The following is a 19,565-nucleotide window of genomic DNA, read 5'->3' as shown; positions in this document are numbered from 1 at the left end:
AAAACATTCCTTTCAAGTCACAAGCAAGTCTCAAGTCAAATCTCAAGTCCTCAAAGAGTTAAAGTTAATGAGATGATTAAGTGAGTAATTAAATGATGATTGAGCATTAGTGATGAACACCTGCTGTTAACAATCAACATCACTGAAGAAAAGAGAAACACAAGAACTACAACTGACTTCAGCCACAGCCTTGGATGACATCAGCTGAAAAAAAAAACATTTTCACCATAATTGTGATCAGTGTTTGCTTTAGTTGTGCTCTTGAGCCTTTCAGTAATAGGTTGTGGGTCTTTTTCTGTCTCTTCTCTCAACCGAATGCTGGTATGTCGTGAGCGCACTGGTGGTCTCACAGACTCCCCACATATGATTATTAAGCACTTTAGGTGTACAGGAATACACAACCGAGCGTTATATAAATGTCTTATTTATTCAAAGATACTTGCTTCTTAAATAATTAAAATATTTCACGGCAACATTTGTTCAATACTGAATCAAATCTTGAAGGAACAGAAAATAGTTTGTGTTTCTGGTTTAAATCTCTCTAGGTTTATGATCTGCATTTGGATATAAAACCTCATAAATCAATGGCGCAATAAAGCTTCAATATTGGGATCAGTCTATTAGACATGAACATTTATCATATGAACCTCAACAGTGGTGACAATTATAAGTCATACTGCATTGCATGATGGGAGTTTCTCATGCATTGCAGCTTGAAGTATTTTGTTGAGCATCACCATTGTTGAGCTTCATATGCTGGTTCTTGATGTCTGTCTAGAAGTTTTAATTTAGAATGTGCTTTGTTGCTATTGAATTTTCTCAATGATACTTTTAGATAAACAGTTTGTTTAAACACAGAGTGTACTGGGTTCATTATGCTAAACATTAACATGATTATGATCTAAAAGAAATATCTCGCCTGTAAACATTTCAGCTTTAGATCAACTCATCATTTAAAATAAGTGAAGAATTACACACTTCACAGAACTGATCTCTCTGCTTTATAACAGTACATAAATTGATACAGTGCGAAATCTAACTATAGGGTCAAGAGTCCAACTAAAGCAAACACTGATCTCCATGATGGTGACATCATATAACCAATAAAACATCAACATCTCAATAACAGCAGGTGTTCATCACTAATGCTCAATCATCATTTAATTACTCACTTAATCATCTCATTAACTTTAACTCTTTGAGGACTTGAGATTTGACTTGAGACTTGCTTGTGACTTGAAAGAAATGTTTTGGTTCCTCCGCTGGTGAAATCAGCTGCTGAGTTCATGGGTGAAACAAAAATATGGCAGGACTTTTACTTTATGGCCCAGGATTGTCCAGCTCTGACAATCATATGTAGTTTATATGGTTAGAGTAAGGTTAGGGTTAGTATGTGGGTTAGGGTGAAGTACCGGGATCAAGTGCATTTCTATATGCTTCGTTTGTACTTTTCACTCCCGAGTCACACTGAGAGAGGAGGACATGACGGTGGAAATTATCTCAAAAATATAATATTGGACAATGCCTAACGTTCACATACAATACTTTCCAGAACTTATACAGTCGAAGTTTGTAAGCATTATTGCTTTTAATATGTGACATTTAAGTGAACAGTTAGCCACAGCAATTGCTCGCAGCAGCAAAGGTGTAAATCCATACATTACTGTTGTTATGCGACGCGATCAGCCCCTCCCCCCCGTAACGTCACACATCCGAATTCATTAGGTTCCCACAGCAAAAACTACAGTTCTGCTATAGAGTAAATACACAAAATTGTTCAGTTTGTGTTGAAACTGTGAGGTTTTTATTTGTCATTTGCACTTTTACATTACATCAGTTTTAGCCAAAGTAACCTAGTAAACTGCCAATTGATTGCAGTCATATTCCTATCTAGGGAATAATTTCCTTAATGCAGATTTTGCTTGCATTAGGCTACTGTTTTTAGGTAACATGCCAGAGCCTGTATAGGCTAATTTTTGCGGCCCAAATCTGGCCCACACCTTACTCCCCATACTTTACTCATCTTGCACACATACAGCGTGGAATGATGGCACTTGTGCGGTCCTCTCCTGTTTGCCAGATTTGGGCCACAGGCATGCCAAAGCTATGCCACATGTCAAACATCAGAACAAATAAAGCAGAGCTGAACCAAATATAAACAACAGTTCATTTCAATTCTGGACCAGATTTATCCCAAAACCAACATCTTTCTGTGTAATAGATATTGAAATGATGCTACAATGTTTACATCTGAATAAGTTGCTGCGCTGCTGATCCTGAAAGTACATTATAACATATGGGAATTTGATTACATTTTTCAGCTTAAAAGGTTAAAAATAATACTCAGAATACCCACTCTTAGCAGATCAAACAATATTTTGTGTAGGGGTCAAGAGCCCAACCCAAGGAAACACTGTTCACCATGATGCTAACATTCTTAAAACATTCAAATATATTTTTTAAGTATTCAAACATGTGAAAAACCACTAGGGAACGTTCTTATAACACATTTTTATTATCTGGGTTGTATTTCAGGTTGTATTTCAGGTTGTAGTTGTTGTGTTTCTCTGGGTAAATCATTTTTTTGTAGTTTTTGCTGGACTTTCACAGGTAGTGATGCATCTGGGAAAGCTTAATTGAAACCACTTTTTAAAGAGTCTTCATGAGTTGTATATTTGATTCGATATCAAGATGCATTAGGTTGTTAATCCCCTATAGCCTCTGGAAGAAGAAAACACAAACTACTTGCTGTGTACATGACACTTTTAGAAATCTGTCCTCATAATAGAGAGAGCAGTTTCTTCTGAGGTGTGATGTTTGTGACAGCTGTGTTCATTATGATCACAGAAAAATAATAAGGTATTTTGTCATATTGTAACAGTGACTCATTTTGTTTAATTAGGCAGGACAAGTTTATTTATATAGCACATTTCATACACAAGGGCAATTCAAAGAGCTTTACATTAACAAAAAGAAATAAAACATATCTTTAAAATGCTAATGATTTAAGATCACAAATACAATTTTAGATTTAAATGACTTAAAATAATTCACTACACTAAATAAAACAAGTCAAATTTAATTGAAAGGGAAAATAGAGATACTTAATTATATCAAATAATTACATCTGACCACTGAGTGAAAAAAAGTTAACAGGCCAAGTCACATGTTCCTATTTACTTCGTTAGTTTTACTTAAATCCCTTAAGTAAGTAAGTTGTACTTAATTTAACAAGTATTAAATTTACTAAGCAAAAACTTGAAAATGAAAAATTGGAGTAAAAGTTACTTGTTATTTTTAGCGTAGAATGGTTGAGCATTTCGTTCATTTATTTCTTGTGAAATACATTTTTACATCATTTTACAGTTCTGAGGTACCATAGCCAATTTGCCTTTGCTCTTCTCGTTGTAAGCTTTCCAATCATCAGGAAGGACTTCTCCTGTGGAAACCTTACTCATAATCTCTGCCTGCTGCCTGACTTTCATTAAAGAAATTATGCGATTTTGAAATCCAAACTTGGCTTCTTGTTTCTCTGCCGCGATCAACAGGTCTATGTAGTCAGGTGTGGAGAGAGGGTTGGGTTTAAGTGCGATGTCCTGCAGTCGCTCTAAAGACTTTTGTGATTTTCGAATGAGAGAGACCACTTCATATTGCACAATCTCAAACTCCTTGTCAAGCGTTTTAAAGATCTTTTCTTTTGACATGACTTCTCCATGTGCATCCTCAAATCGCTGTTTCAACTTTTTGTAGGTATTGTTCACCTTCTCTGGGACATATTCCCATTTGTATGCTTGATTGAAGTGAACATTCCAATCACACTTTCCAGGACAGATCCGACACTTTCCATTGGTCATGGCAGAGCAACGGTATTTATCCTTGTCATCTGCATAAGTACAGTTATCATGACATGTAAAATAACATTTTTGGCAGTTGGTCAAGAATCCATCTGTGGTGTTTTTGATCTGTTTTGGAACCACTCTCTCTACTTCATATTCAAAATCCTTGTTTGCATCCATTTCAGCTTTGTGCTGTTCCAGAGCAGCAGTTGTCTTCTTCATTTCATCCAGTTTTGAAAGACCAGCATTGATCTGGGGCTGGAGACCTTCCACAAGTGTTTCTAGTTGTTGCCGCTCTTTAAGGACCTCCTGTGTCAAAGACAAACTCTTGCTTTTCATCTGTTTAAGAGATGTGAAGAATTTTCTTAAACTGGAATAACCCAACTTCCAGAACATTTGATCAAAGCTTCCACAATCAGGCTCGTCATCCTCAGCTTCCTCAGATTTGTTATTTGTGGTAAAAACGGCAGAGTTGTTAAACTTGAAGTAAAGTGGCTCGCCAGATTTATCTCTAGAACAGGGCACCTGAGAGACTTTGATGGCTTCAAGAACTGGAGGTTTGTGTCCATCTGCAAACGTGACCATCATAATGATGTTGTCAGCAATATCCTTCCCAAATATGGAGAGAATGGAGTCAAAGACGTATTGCTGTGTGTGTGTCAGGCGGGCGAGTGAGGCCTGTACTACGAAACACACAGCATCAATCTGGTCAATTCCTCCAGGTTGAGTAAAAAACTCTTGAATCTGCTTTGTGATCTTTTGGTCATGTGAGATTCCTCTTGTATCACCAAAGCCTGGTGTGTCCACAATGGTCAGATTATATGGAACGTGAAATCCATGCATGTAATTAATGTCATAAGCTGTGATGGCTGATGTCTGACTTTCAGCCTGTGACATCTGCTTTTCTTCATCTATTAACATCAACCGGAAGTTGTCTTGCCATTGTACGCCCAGAATGTAGTTAATCATGCTGTTTATTAGAGTGGTTTTCCCTGCACCTGTGGCTCCGATCATCATAATGGTCTTTTGCTCTTTTGCTTTTGCTTCTTCTCCAAACATCTCTCTTCGGCAGGACCCATCCGTGTTCAGCCATTTTTCATTCAGGTGGAGTTTAAAGATGGGAAGACATTCCTTGGATTCCTTTTCTATTAGACTGCTCATACTCTCCCTAACAGTCTGTGCAAGACTTGAATCATTTACATTTCTGAGGTCTTTTCCCTGAATTTCGCTGCTCATGTTTCCTTTTGACATCTTCAAGAGGAACTGTTTCTGACAAGGGACAAAAGACCAATAGACCTTTAGAGGGGAAGAAATCAGAAAATTACAATGACAATAGTTACTGCCCAGGTAGCAAAAGTAGTGCTAAACACTTCAACTCAATTTGAGTGAAATCATCATTAACCAACTACACAACTTATAAGCGAAGCAAAATATCAATATACCATTTCCTATCCTTGTCTTACGCTGCCTGCATATGCTCTCAGTATTATTGGAAATCTAAGTTTGCGAGATAAATATTGCACATGAAAGCCCTCTGATGTCTTGTTTCCCACTGGGAAGCTGGGGAATAATTTTGATACCCAAGTTCCCGAGATGGATGAGCATTAAACTTTAAACATGGTGGATGGGAGAAGGATTTCTGCAGTGACAGATATGATTTATACGTTTTATAACAACAACTTCATTGCCTTGTTATCGTTAAATTAGTACTTTCAAATAAAGTCTAATCATTTGAAGCATATTGTATGTTTTTAATACTGTGAAAAAAACATGTATGACACCAATATAGCAGAATATTCAGAAAGATGACTAGATGTAAATGTACATAGTAGAATGTACAGTTAAAAAAATAATCATATAGGATTACCCCAAGACAAACGCAAGCATTAATCTGGCATCTATCAATTTACCCAACATTGAAGCGGCATAAATACACACAGCTCTGAATCATTACTTTGAAAAGATTTGCATTTCAGAAACTACGTGAAGACAGCATTAAACAGAGGCTCTACTTATCAGCTCAATGGTGACCAAAACATTACACACGTAAAATGAAATTTCATGCAACATTTACTCTACCGTTTCTATCAACAACTTTGAGTAACATTTGAGTGAAACTGACTTGTTTTGCACATTAAATCTGAGTCTTATGTTTAAGAGTATACTTCGGTTTTCCTTCATTTCATCGTAATTAAACAGTAAAGTACTGCCAGCATTGTACTTTTTTCACAGTGTCATGCCATAAAATACATTTACTCTTTTCACCTTTAAATCCCAAAATAAACACTGAACAGTGTCTACACTACAGAGTGAAAGAAACAGCTGCAGTGTTGAAGTTAATTAGATAATTAATGGATTAATTAAGTGGTAATCGAGTCAAAATGGTGAACACCTTCCTTAACAAACACAATCACTGAAAACATGAACTGGAATGGAAAAAATATATATCACAAAGCTTTAGATCAGGGGTGGGCAATCCTGGTGCTGGAGGGCCGCAGCTCTGCAGAGTTTAGTTCCAACCCTCATCAAAAACACCTGATCCAGCTAATCATGACCTAAAGGATCAGTGTTTCCCAATCCTGGTCCTCGGGAGTCTACTCCCAGAATGTTTTACATGTGTCTCTATATAAAACACCTGATTCAACTCATCGTTCTACTGACAGAATGTTTAAAATGTTTCTCTAATGATGCATTAACAAGCTGATGATTGAATCCGGTGTTTCACAGACACTGAAAACTATGTGGAGTAGGATTTACTTGATTTGTGATTTACTCAATTTTCACTCAGAAATGAGAGTTCAATTTGAAGGAGCTGTCATGTTAAAGGAGCTGTCAATTTAAACACAATTTTCTGGAGCTTTTATTAGAACTTTAAGGTAAAGATTACCTAGAAATTTGTTTCATAAAACTGCACAAATGTTCATTGTTAATTATTATAGTTAACTATCAATGTCAATAATAGATGCAACTCTCACACTTCAAGTGTGTGAAAAATCTAGTTATTAGGGACGAGTATCAGCAGAGGTGGACAATTCTGGGCCATAAAGTAAAAGTCCTGCCATATTTTTGTTTCACCCATGAACTCAGCAGCTGATTTCACCAGCGGAGGAACCAAAACATTTCTTTCAAGTCTCAAGCAAGTCTCAAGTCAAATCTCAAGTCCTCAAAGAGTTAAAGTTAATGAGATGATTAAGTGAGTAATTAAATGATGATTGAGTGATGAACACCTGCTGTTAACAATCAACATCACTGAAGAAAAGAGAAACACAAGAACTACAACTGACTTCAGTCACAGCCTTGGATGACATCAGCTGTAAAAAAAAACATTTCCACCATAATTGTGATCAGTGTTTGCTTTAGTTGTGCTCTTGAGCCTTTCAGGAAGTGGATCTGTTTCTGTCTCTCCTCTACACATATAGCTGGTTTGTCTTGAGCGCACTGGAGGTCTCATAGACTCCCCACATATGATTATTAATCACTTTGGGTGTACAGGAATACACAATTGAGCGCTATATAAATGTGTTATTCATTCAAAGATAATTGCTTAAATAATTACAATATTTTTTTTATAGCAAAAATTTGTTCAATGCTAAATCAAATAATGAATATTTTTTGTTTCTGGTTTAAATCGCTCTAGGTTTATGATCTGCATTTGGATATAAAAACCTCCTTTTACACATGAACATTTATCATATGAACCTCAACAGTGGTGACAATAATTAGTCATACTGCATTGCATGATGGGAGTTTTTCAAGCATTGCAGCTTGAAGTATTTTGTTGAGCGTCACCATTGTTGAGCTTCATATGTTGGTTCTTGATGTATGACTTGAAGATTTTAAGTTAGCATTTGTTTCGCTGCTTTAAAAGTTTCTCACTGATAATGTTAGATAAACGTGAATGTTTTTAAACACGGAGTGTACAGGATTCATTATGTTATACATAAACATGATCAAAAAGAAATATCTTGCCTGTGACCTTTTCAATGTTGGATCAACTCATCATAATAAACAGTGAAGAGTTAAACACTTCACAGAGCTGATCTCTCTGCTCTACAAAAGTGTATGAATTGAAACATCAACATCTCAATAACAGCAGGTGTTCATCACTAATGCTCAATCATCATTTAATTACTCACTTAATCATCTCATTAACTTTAACTCTTTGAGGACTTGAGATTTGACTTGAGACTTGCTTGTGACTTGAAAGAAATGTTTTGGTTCCTCCGCTGGTGAAATCAGCTGCTGAGTTCATGGGTGAAACAAAAATATGGCAGGACTTTTACTTTATGGCCCAGGATTGTCCACCTCTGAGTATCAGAGTTTGATTTTAACCATATTTTTCAATATGATTTACTGTAAGTCTCTGACTTGGCCTTAGTCAAACTAAATCAAAATCTAAAGTTTATACTTTCACAAAATATTCTTTGCATTATGTAGTTGCCCTGCTTAAAAAAACAATAGAACCCTGCCCAAAACTCAAGAGATGCAAATGGGAATCAATAGAAAAGGCATAAAATAAAAAATTATAAAGAAATATGTTTCATAATGGTATTTAAATGGAAACCACTAGAATGTATGTAATACTATTTTTAGCAGGATGGGTTTATGTAGAAATACTTAATAACTTTTCTCGTGGATCACTAATGTCCATTGAAAATTGCCAGCTGATAAAACCTGTACTTTAGTGACTGTATACATAAATAAAACTCTTAACTGACTGATTTAAAACCAGCAAGTCCCACAGCTGTCATTGGCTATTGAAATCTTGCTTACAGTAAATCTTTCTTGATTACATATAGAGGCAAACTCTATCCTTGCATTCGTGAGTGTGGTGGTGCTCATGGGTTGTCGACCTGGGACGGATGAGTAGGCTAGGGGGGAATCAGAGTATACTCACTACAAAAAACTAGACTACACCACTGGTTTAGAGCTGGTTGGAGCTAAACTGTGCAGAACTGCGGCCAGGGATGGGCAGTATTTCAAATACATGTATTTAAAATACGTATTTGAAATACAAAATAGTATTTTGTATTTTGTATTTTAAAGCCTTTGGAAAAATCTAATGTAATTTGTATTTAAATACATTTAAGATGAGTATTTTTGTATTTTCAAAATACTCAAAATACTTTGAGCCAGTCAACCTTTTTATCAGGGTGTTTTCGTGCATCAACCAACATAATTCAGGCCAGACACGCCCTTCCCCAGCCCTAACATTCATGCACGTGAGCTTCAGCTGTAGCTACAACCCAACAATCTGTATTGATTGTGTGCATCTGTGATGACACTGATTAATGATACACCACACAAAATCTTTAGCTTTTAGTAGAAAAAAAACAACCTTTGGTTGAATAATGCCAAATTCTAATTTTATTTATTTTTTATTTTAGACAAACTTTCTATTTTTGTTACTGAGTTTGAAGTTATGATGGTGATAAAACATCCATCCATCCATTTTCTATCGCTTTTCCGAACTACCTCGGGTCACGGGGCATCAAGGCAGGATACACCCTGGATGGAGTGCCAACCCATTGCAGGGCACACACACTCACTCATTCGCTCACACACTCACACCCTACGGACAATTTTTCCAGAGATGCCAATCAACCTACCATGCATATCTTTGGACCAGGGGAGGAAACCGGAGTCCCGGAGGAAACCCCCGAGGCACAGGGAGAACATGCAAACTCCACACACACAAGTCGGAAGCGGGAATCGAACCTCCAACCCTGGAGGTGTGAGGCGAACATGCTAACCGTTAAGCCACCGTGGGTGATAAAACATAATAAAATAAAACATTTTATAAAGTGTCTTTTTTTGTAGTTATGTATTTCCTACCAGGCAGGGGAAGGGAAGCGGTAAATAAAATGAAAACGAAAGTTTCTTAGCAGTTAAACACATCATGCTTTTTGGCATTTAGAATAGGCCCAGATAGATTTTAGCCTAATAGGGGTACCTGCACTGAATCACCAATTTCACATGTATTTTGTGTATTTTCAAAATACAAAATACTGTATTTGTATTTAAATACATTTTTCCACACAGTATTTTGTATTTGTATTTAAATACACTTTTCCACACAGTATTTTGTATTTGTATTTTAAATACATTTACATGTATTTATGCCCATCCCTGACTGCGGCCCTCCAGGAGCAGACTTTGATTTGAAAGCAAAGCTACATGCAGGTGTGTTTGATTTGTTTGATTTGTGTTGAAGAGAAACTATTGAGGACACCGACCTTGAGTTTGGGCAACCCTGAGAAAAAAACTCAAGTACTATACACCTCTGCTTAAATATCCTAATTATATTAATGCCTAGTCCTGGACTAAAGTCTCCATGCACAGTGATTATTATAAATGTTTATAAAATACAAACATCAGAACAAGATTATTATAAATGTATATTAAATACAAACATCAGAACAAATAAAGCAGAGCTGACCCAAATATAAACAACAGTTCATTTAAATTCTGACCAGATTTATCCCAAAACCAACACCTCTCTGTGCTCCAGTTTGACAGAATTTGTATTGAGTTTCATTATTATTATAGTGATGATTGAGTTATTAGTGATGAACATCTGATGTTAACAAACAGCATCACTGCAGAAAAGTTCAACAAAAACTAAGTATTTACAACAACAAAAATTATTTACCCAGAGAAACATAACAACTACAACCTGAAATACAACCCAGCTAACAAAGATTTGTTATAAGAACGTTCCTTAGAGGTTTTTCACATGTTTGAATACATCATTTTTTTAAATGTTCATACCATCATGGTGATCAGTGTTTTCTTGGGTTGTGATCTTGACCCCTGAGCAAAATTATGTTTGATCTGCTGAAAGCTGGTGCTTAGAAAGTCCACTTGTCATGGCGGACTAAATGTGCATCTATCCAAATGGTATTGGTGAAACCACTGTGGTGTTATAAATTCATTCTGTACTTTCATTCAGATTGAGTGCTATGCTGCAAATCCTGAAAGAACTTTGTAAAATCAGTTATATTTGACTTTATTTAGACATCTAGACAGATTTTTGAAAATCGACATATATTTATCAAGCAACATTTCAGAATCACACAGACATCAAGAATCAATGTATGAATCTCAGCAATGGTGAGAAACAAACAACTTACTCCGATAGAACGGATCAACCGCAATGCATGCAGGGAATTATTAATTAGTTTTATGCTAAGATGCTACCCAGCATGCATCACAGCATGAAGTTTTCTTTTGTTTATTCTTACCATTGTTGAGATTCATAAACTGATTCTTCATATCTGTGTGTCTACATTCAGATTTATTTTTCAACAAATCTTCTTAGTCTGAAAAATGTAATCAAATTCCCAGATGTTTTAATATACTTACAGTATCAGGAGGACAGCAATTTTTTCAAATGTAAACATGGTAGATTTCTGACTGACCACCAACAAACACCATTGATGAGAGAATCATTTCATTACCTTTTAAAAATGTACTTTCAAAGTATAATTATGTACAAAAGTAAATGTAAAGGGTCACAAGCCCAACTCAAGGAAACACTGATCACCATGATGGGAACTTTTGTCAGCTGTAAATGAGCTTACAAAATAAAAAATTGACATTTAGAATATTTTAAAATGTGAAAAAAACTCCAAGGAACGTTCTTATAACAAACTTTTGTTAGCTGGGTTGTATTTGGTTGTAGTTGTTGTGTTTCTCTGGGTAAATATTTATTTTATTTTACAAAGCAGATGTTCATCACTAATAGCTCAATCATCACTATAATAATAATGAAACTCAATACAAATTCTGTCAAACTGGAGCACAGAAAGGTGTTGGTTTTGGGATAAGTCTTGGTCAGAATTGAAATGAATTGTTGTTTATATTTGGGTCAGCTCTGCTTTATTTGTTTAGTTTTTGTTGACATGTGGCATAGCTTTGGCATGACTGTGACCCAAATCTGTGATAATATTAAAGAGAGATTAAGAGGGGATTACATTATTAACGGGTATATTGGTTGTTGTTGTAGAAATTATACCCCCTATAATAAACCCACTGTATTGAAGCTAGAGTCAAATGCTTTTAAAGACACAACCTCTATATACAGATGTGTCAGTATCTCATATGTGATGTGCCTGTGATAATATTAAAGTGAGATAAAGAGGGGAGTACATTATTAACGTTTATATTGGTTACTGTTGTGGAAATTATACCCCTATAATAAACCCACTGTATTGAAGCTATAGTCAAATGCTTTTAAAGACTCAACCTCTATATAAAGATGTGTCAGTATTTTATATGTGATGTGCCTGTGATAATATTAAAGTGAGATAAAGAGGGGAGTACATTTTTGACAGGTGTTAGTTTAAAATTGTGGAAATTTTACTCCCCCATTAAACTCGTTCTAGAAAAAGTAAAGCTTATTGTTCATGAGGCCACCAACCAAAGATATATTAAAGAAATGAAGTGCTTCTTGTTCCAGTATTTTAACACAACACAAAGGTTAGAAAAACATACATTGAATAGAATATTTAGACCTGAAAAGAAATAGAGGAATCTAGAATGGTCTGTTAAATAGCCTGATACAAAACAACTCATATTTTTTATTTTCATAACTCATAACGCATTTTCAATGTTATCATTATCGAAGACAATTGAAAACTGTTTGTTTTGTCTTTTAATCGTGATTTAATCGCGAAAATGTAACAGAGGGAAAAAATCCTTAAAATAGAGATAAATGAAAGAATTTTGGCAGTATAACGTTGACAAGCATTTTTAACACCGTCTTCTATAAGAGCACATTATAACCTTGAATAAATGTATTTCTCTATACTTCAATGATTGAATATTTGTATTTTAAATGACATTCATATGCAAGTATCAAAGGAAAAGTAAAGGATCAGCCTACAAGTTATTTGAAAGACGGTGTGAATTAGTAACATGACAACAGCAAACCGTCATCCATGAATCCAAAGATATCGTGACATTACTTTTTGGAACAAAGTTGTGCACAGATAAATGACATCGGGCATCCAAATTAGTCTGCATAAAAAGCATTACTATCCCTTTACTGTGATAATCCATGTAAAATTGTCCGGGTGGTCTTGAACATATTGTTTCCACGAGCGAGCTGAATCGATCTACCACGCTGTTGTGTATTTATTTACTTGACCCATCTTTAATCCTTAGTATTGCTTAACATCTTTTGGTGATCGTAGATTTTAGGACTTTGACAACGACTAATTTACACATTCATTCTTGGGGCTAGAAGTGTGAAATAGAACCGCAGCAAACAGAACTCTTATCTCCGCCTATCAAATGTGAATAATGCGCATGCACGCGAGGGGAGTATGATTTGTCCCGGGAGTCGGATTTCGGTACAACACCTGTTCTACATCATAAGCTATATAGGCAGCTGCATGGGGTCTCCGCGGCCACTAGGGTGCCCCTGCCGTGGGTGAAAGTTTTATTTACTTGCTCGTTGTATCAGTGTCAATCATCATGTGCGTTAGCTTTAAACTGTGCTAAGATTAAAAATGAAAAGGCGGCACTATCAGTCCGGTGCAGAGAATAATAAGAAGAAGATGAGAAAAGAAAAGAAAGAATCAAGAAAAGGGCAAGCGTGCAATTCCTGGGATCGTACCCATGATCTCGGCATTTCTAGAACCATGCTCAAACCACTGAGCAATGGGAAAGCTGTACAGATTTGTTGTGTACATTATATGATGGGGCCTCATTTTGTAATCATTTTAGGGCCCCCAAAATGCTAGGGCTGGCCCTGGATGTATGACAGAAATAAAGTGAAAGTTGTGTTGTTGGTGTTTTATTCTTCTCTGGTGAGATCTTGACAGATTAAATGTGTTCATCTGTTATTTATAGTTGATGATGTTCTTTTTCATACTTTCTTCAGTGATTTTGCTTGTTCACAGCAAGTGTTCATCATTAATGACTTCTATATTCATTTACATTATTAGGTTCAGTTTTGCGTCATGAGGGTGTGATTTCAGACACTCTCTTGGGCCACGTTTACACGATGAAAACTGAAAAGCTTTTCTTTTATGTTTTTAAAAAGTTTCACGTACACATGACAACATTATTAAAACAATCCGCGTAACACAGATCTGCAAAAATGACTAAAACGCATTATCACACATGCCACACTAGCAGTTGGCGACATCAATAAAGTTGTCCCACAATCTACTCGTCCTCCCCGGGTCTGATCCAAAAGCGCCGTAAAAAAAAAAAAAAAAAAACTTCGTTGCCGTGAATGAGTGTAAATAATAATATAAATAATATAAAATAATTACATAATAATACATATAAATAAATAATATAAATAATTATAGTATAATAAATTATTTGTCCCCACTGGTGGTTATAGCACTGGACTAGTAAATCTACACTTTGCAGCATAAGCATAATCAAACTATTGAGAAGTACAAAAAGTCCCATGTAATCCAACACTGTTGTATTTGTTTCTTGTTGTTTGTTGTGTCTGGGTGTACATGCGCACACCCCCACATCTAATACGAATGCGCACATGTCGTTTTCTCATTCTTGCGTACTTCAGGGTTTACACAGAAATGAGAACGCAGTGGTTTTCAAAAATTTGCACTTTCAAACCCGTTATCAAAAGTTTGCTTTATCAGTCCCTGGAAACATTGTTTCTGTGTAAACAAACAGCCAAATCGCATAAATTGTTTTGCACTTTCACTTGAAAGCGGCCTTGTGTAAATGGCCCCTTCACTGTAAAAAGTAATACCTAGATCTAACTTATAAAAAGTGAGGCAAGTGGCTGCATTGTACTTTTTAAGTTGAATCAACTTGCAGCCTTTTTTAAGTATAATAAACACTTTAATATTACTTAATACAAACGCAACAAAATCAAGTTGAGCTAACAAATAGTACCAGTATTCCTCAGTTAGATAAACCTACTTTTATTGGTAGAGGGAACTTATTTATGGGTTGCTACAAGTAACCTGTAATCATTATATTTAGGTATTATGAACTTAAATTTTTCTTAGTAAAATTAAACTAATCATATGTGAATAAACATTTTAATTGAGTCCTGGCTATAACATCAAAAAATAAATCTAAATGTCTATATTCTAAGCACTACGGTAATTAACTTTACATAAACAGACATTGTCAATGACAATTACAAATTCAATTGAAGAAAAAAAGATGGGAAGATAGATCGAAGACAATAACATTTATAAAATGTCAACCAGTGTCACTTTTACAGCGACTACAAAACAGGCAATAAATGTGGCCACACACGTACACAAAATAAAAAAATATTTGCCCAGAGGAATACAACAACTACAACCTGAAATACAACCCAGCTAACAAAAGTTCGTTAAAAGAACGTTCCTTTTAAAATATTCAAAATGTCAGTATTTTATGTTTTAAGATCATTTCCAGCTGACAAAAGTCCCCATCATGGTGATCATTGTTTCCTTGAGTTGGGCTCGTGACCCTTGACCTTTACACTTGAACATAGATGTACTTATAAAGTACATTTGTCAAAGAAATTGAAATGTTGGTCTGAGCAATGGTGTTGGTTGGTGGTCACCATGTTTACATTTGAATAAATTACTGTCCTGCTGATCTTGAAATTACAGTAAAACATCTGGGAGTTTGATTACAGTTTTCAGTCTCCAAAGCTTTTTTGAAAAAATATACTCAGAATTTAGACACACAGACTTGAAGAATCAGTTTATGAATCTCAACAATGGTAAGAATAAACAAAAGAAAACTTCATGCTGTGATGCATGTTGGGTAACATCATAGCACAAAACTAATTAATAATTCCCAGCATGCATTGCGGTTGATCCGTTTATCTGAGTTAGTTGGTTGTTTCTCACCATTGCTGAGATTCATACATTGATTCTTGATATCTGTGTGATTCTAAAATGTCTTTTGATAAAAATACATCCGTTTTTCACAAATCTTTCCAGATATCTAAAAAGAGTCAGATTTCCTGATTTTATTTGCATTAAGCTATAACATAACAGAGGTTTCACCAATATCATTTGGTTAGGTTCATATTTGCTCTGCCATGACAAGTGCACTTTATGAGCACCCAGTTTCAGCAGTTCAAACACACTTTTGTTCAGGGGTCAAGAGCCCAACCCAAGGAAACACTGATCACCATGATGGTAACTTTCTTAAAACGCTTAAAACATTTTTTTACGTATTCAAACATGTGAAAAACCTCCAATGAACGTTCTTATAACAATTTTTTGTTAGCTGGGTTGTATTTCAGGCTGTATTTCAGGTTGTAGTGGTTATGTTTCTCTGGGTAAATACTTTTTTTGTAGTTTTTGTTGAACTTTTCTGCAGTGACGCTGTTTGTTAACAGCAGATGTTCATCACTAATAACTCAATCATCACTATAATAATAATGAAACTCAATACAAATTCTGTCAAACTGGAGCACTGAAAGGTGTTGATTTTGGGATAAATCTGGGTCAGAATTTAAATGAACTGTTGTTTATATTTTGGTTCAGCTCTGCTTTATTTGTTTTGGTGTTTGACATGTGGCATAGCTTTGGCATGCCTGTGGCCCAAATCTGGCAAACAGGAGCGGACCGCACAAGTGCCATCATTCCACGCCGTATGTGGGCCAGATGAGTAAGTATGGGGAGTAATGTGTGGGCCAGATTTGGGCCGCAAAAATTTGCTATCTGGGGTAGCTCAACTTGATTTTGTTGCGTTTGTATTAAGTAATATTAAAGTGTGTATTATACTTAAAAAAGGCTGCAATTTGATTCAACTTAAAAAGTTCAATGCAGCCACTTGCCTCATTTTTTATAAGTTAGATCTAGGTATTACTTTTTACAGTGTAATAAACATTTCTTGTAACACAATAACCACATAAAAAGAACTACCCAAATAAATTGAATTAGTTTTACTTAAAATATATTGTTTTATAAACAACTGATATATTTTTAAGTAAAGAGGAAGTATATTGATATGTTTTAGTATAAAACAAATAAAATTAAGTAGATTAAAACCATTTAAATTAAATAAAACCTACTTTGTCAGTGAAGCACTTTTTACAGTGTAATAAATTGTTTTTGTCAACTCACTTTTATAACATTTCTTGTACACAATAACCACATAAAAAGAACCACCCAAAAAAATTGAATTAGTTTTACTTAAAATATATTGTTTTATAAAAAACTGATATATTTTAAGTAAAGAGGAAGTATTTTGATACGTTTTAGTATAAAACAAATAAAATTAAGTAGATTAAAACCATTTAAATTAAATAAAACCTACTTTGTCAGTGAAGCACTTTTTACAGTGTTAGCATGGTCTCTGAGCGCTGTAAATTCACCATATATTGCTTTAATAATATTTCTCAGAAAACAGTTCACAATTTACATTTTACATTTCTGCAGTATTTGACTGTTTTAAATGATAATAGTTAACTTAAGAATATTACCATTTTTTACAGCAGATTTTTAGCTTCAGCAGACATTTATAACTTGTTCAACAATAGAACTATAATCTGCATAGTCACTTATCTGCTTAAAATGATTGAGAATGTTTGGAATTTAAATATTTTAAACAGCAAAGTAAAGCTCAAATAAAGCCAGTGTTAAGAGAACTGCAGTTATACACCAATACAGGATTTGTTAATGACTAATAATATATGGCTTTATCTAATAATAACTATACATTTCTTATTTATATGTTACGTATATCATATGTTAATCTTTCACATCATAAAGTATGCCAATTGGGAATATTACCAAAGTGACATTTTTTGTTTTGTACAAAACAAGATTTAGACTTTTCTTATCGTCACACAGTGGTTGCTAAAATATGAACAAAAATGAAATACAAAATGTATATAGCTGTGACTAACCAAGGATTAATTGTTATCAGACAACAATGATGTAATTAAATGATATTTGAATTAATAACAGTACCACCTATGTTCAAGTTGCTATAGTAAATTGTGTCCTCAATAAATGAGTTAATGGAATTAAATCAAGACAAAAGTTTACTTACTGTAATTGATGTGGTCTTGATGATAGTAGTTCTTGACAAACTCCAGCTGTCTCTGCAGAAAGGCTGAATTTATAGAAAGGCATTGTTGAGACAAAGACTATAAAAAACATTAAGGGGGGGTTGGGTGCGGTGCGTGTCCCGACTCACAATGAAACTTTGTTCCTTTTATCGGTTCACTTTTGAATTCATGTAAAAGCTTTGATGCTGCATAGTTGAGAGAAAAGCTACAAAACACATCAAATGGGGGGGGGGGGGGGTCTGGTGCGGTTGGGGTCCCGACTCACAACGAAACTTTGTTCCTTTTATCGTCTCACTGTTAAATTCCTGTAGAAGCTTTGATGCTGCTTAGTTGAGACAAAAGCCTCAAAACACATCAAATGGGGGGGGGGGGGAGTGGTTGGGTGCAGTTGGGGGTCACGACATAATTAAGTTGCGGACTTCGTTAGCCCGCACTGTAAAAAATGCCTGTGAAGTAAACAGTAAAATTCTGTTGTTTTCACACAAAAACCAGTTTTCAGAAAGTGTCCGTAAAAAATATGGAAAAACCCTGTAAAAAATTCAACTCCACAAACACTTTTATCACCTTCACTTACTGACACCACTGTCACTTTATTTCTGTTGAACATCTACAAAAGTTCTAATTGAAAATGAACACAAGTTTACATGTTGATGGTTTTGTTCATTCACCATTATGGTGATGTGGGTTTGCTTTAGCTGGGATCTTCACGCTTTCCTTCTAATGTTATGTGTTAAAACAAACTACAAGACTTATTAGGATAAAGATCAACAAAGTTTAACAATATCTTCTGTACTTTGGAGAGTTATTACATGCTTTAGTTTAGATAGCAGCATGGAGTGGTTTGTTGTTATCATTTATGATGTTGAATGAAATTGAATAATTTACTGATGGTCTTTTAATAAAATCGAATAAAAATGTTCTAGCAGATATCAAGAAGAAAACGGTTTGTCTTAACAATGGTTACAACCCAAAACATCTCTTAAGATAAACGCAATGCATTCTGGGTATAATCAAAGCACAAAACTCATCTATGACTCCCAGCATGCATTGCGGCTGTAAGATTTTCATATGTTGGTCACCGATCTGAAGATTCATACACTGATTCTAGATGTGTGGGTCAAAGACCAGACCTGTTGACGATTCAAAACAAAACTACAGAATTTGTATTTTCGCTTACATTTTCTGATATTAAATGATTTGTTTACCTTAATCATGAAATTTAGGTAAATGCTTGATTACCGCTTTACTCTAAACTATATTTACTCATTTGATTCTCATGTCGCTTAGAGTCTCGCGCCGGCCGTTTATACGCGGATCTCACGGTCACAAACTCGCCAGTCTTGGTCATTGCCAGAGGTAAGAGACCAGTAACATTTAGGTGGCTGCCCCCTGCAACTCACTGCTAAACGCCAGAGGTGGACATTCCAGGGGCCATAAAGTAAAAGTTCTGCCATATTTTTGTTTCACCCATGAACTCAGCAGCTGATTTCACCAGCGGAGGAACCAAAACATTTCTTTCAAGTCACAAGCAAGTCTCAAAACAAATCTCAAGTCCTCAAAGAGTTAAAGTTAATGAGATGATTAAGTGAGTAATTAAATGATAATTGAGCATTAGTGATGAACACCTGCTGTTATTGAGATGTTGATGTTTTATTGGTTATATGATGTCACCATCATGGAGATCAGTGTTTGCTTTAGTTGGACTC

The 19,565-nt window shown here is 35.2% G+C and overlaps 1 protein-coding gene across 1 annotated transcript; it reads right to left on the bottom strand.

Annotated features, from left to right (window-relative positions):
* Positions 1-2,907: 2,907 nt before the first annotated feature.
* On the bottom strand, positions 2,908-17,877 carry LOC130437355 (uncharacterized). Its single transcript, XM_056768722.1, has 2 exons — positions 17,841-17,877; positions 2,908-5,132 (listed from the first exon to the last, which is right to left on the bottom strand). The coding sequence occupies exon 2, from the start codon at positions 5,085-5,087 to the stop codon at positions 3,351-3,353; it is 1,737 nt and encodes a 578-aa protein (XP_056624700.1). The 5' UTR covers positions 5,088-5,132; positions 17,841-17,877; the 3' UTR covers positions 2,908-3,350.
* Positions 17,878-19,565: the final 1,688 nt, after the last annotated feature.

The sequence above is a fragment of the Triplophysa dalaica genome, chromosome 2 (assembly GCF_015846415.1).
Source record: "Triplophysa dalaica isolate WHDGS20190420 chromosome 2, ASM1584641v1, whole genome shotgun sequence".
NCBI classification, from domain to species: domain Eukaryota; kingdom Metazoa; phylum Chordata; class Actinopteri; order Cypriniformes; family Nemacheilidae; genus Triplophysa; species Triplophysa dalaica.
Note: the sequence above shows the minus strand (reverse complement) of the source record. Positions and strands in the feature narration are given on the sequence as shown.

Bases quoted from the DNA above. Each gene is read 5' to 3' on its own strand.
- LOC130437355 (XM_056768722.1), bottom strand. From the start codon at position 5,087: ATGTCAAAAGGAAACATGAGCAGCGAAATTCAGGGAAAAGACCTCAGA.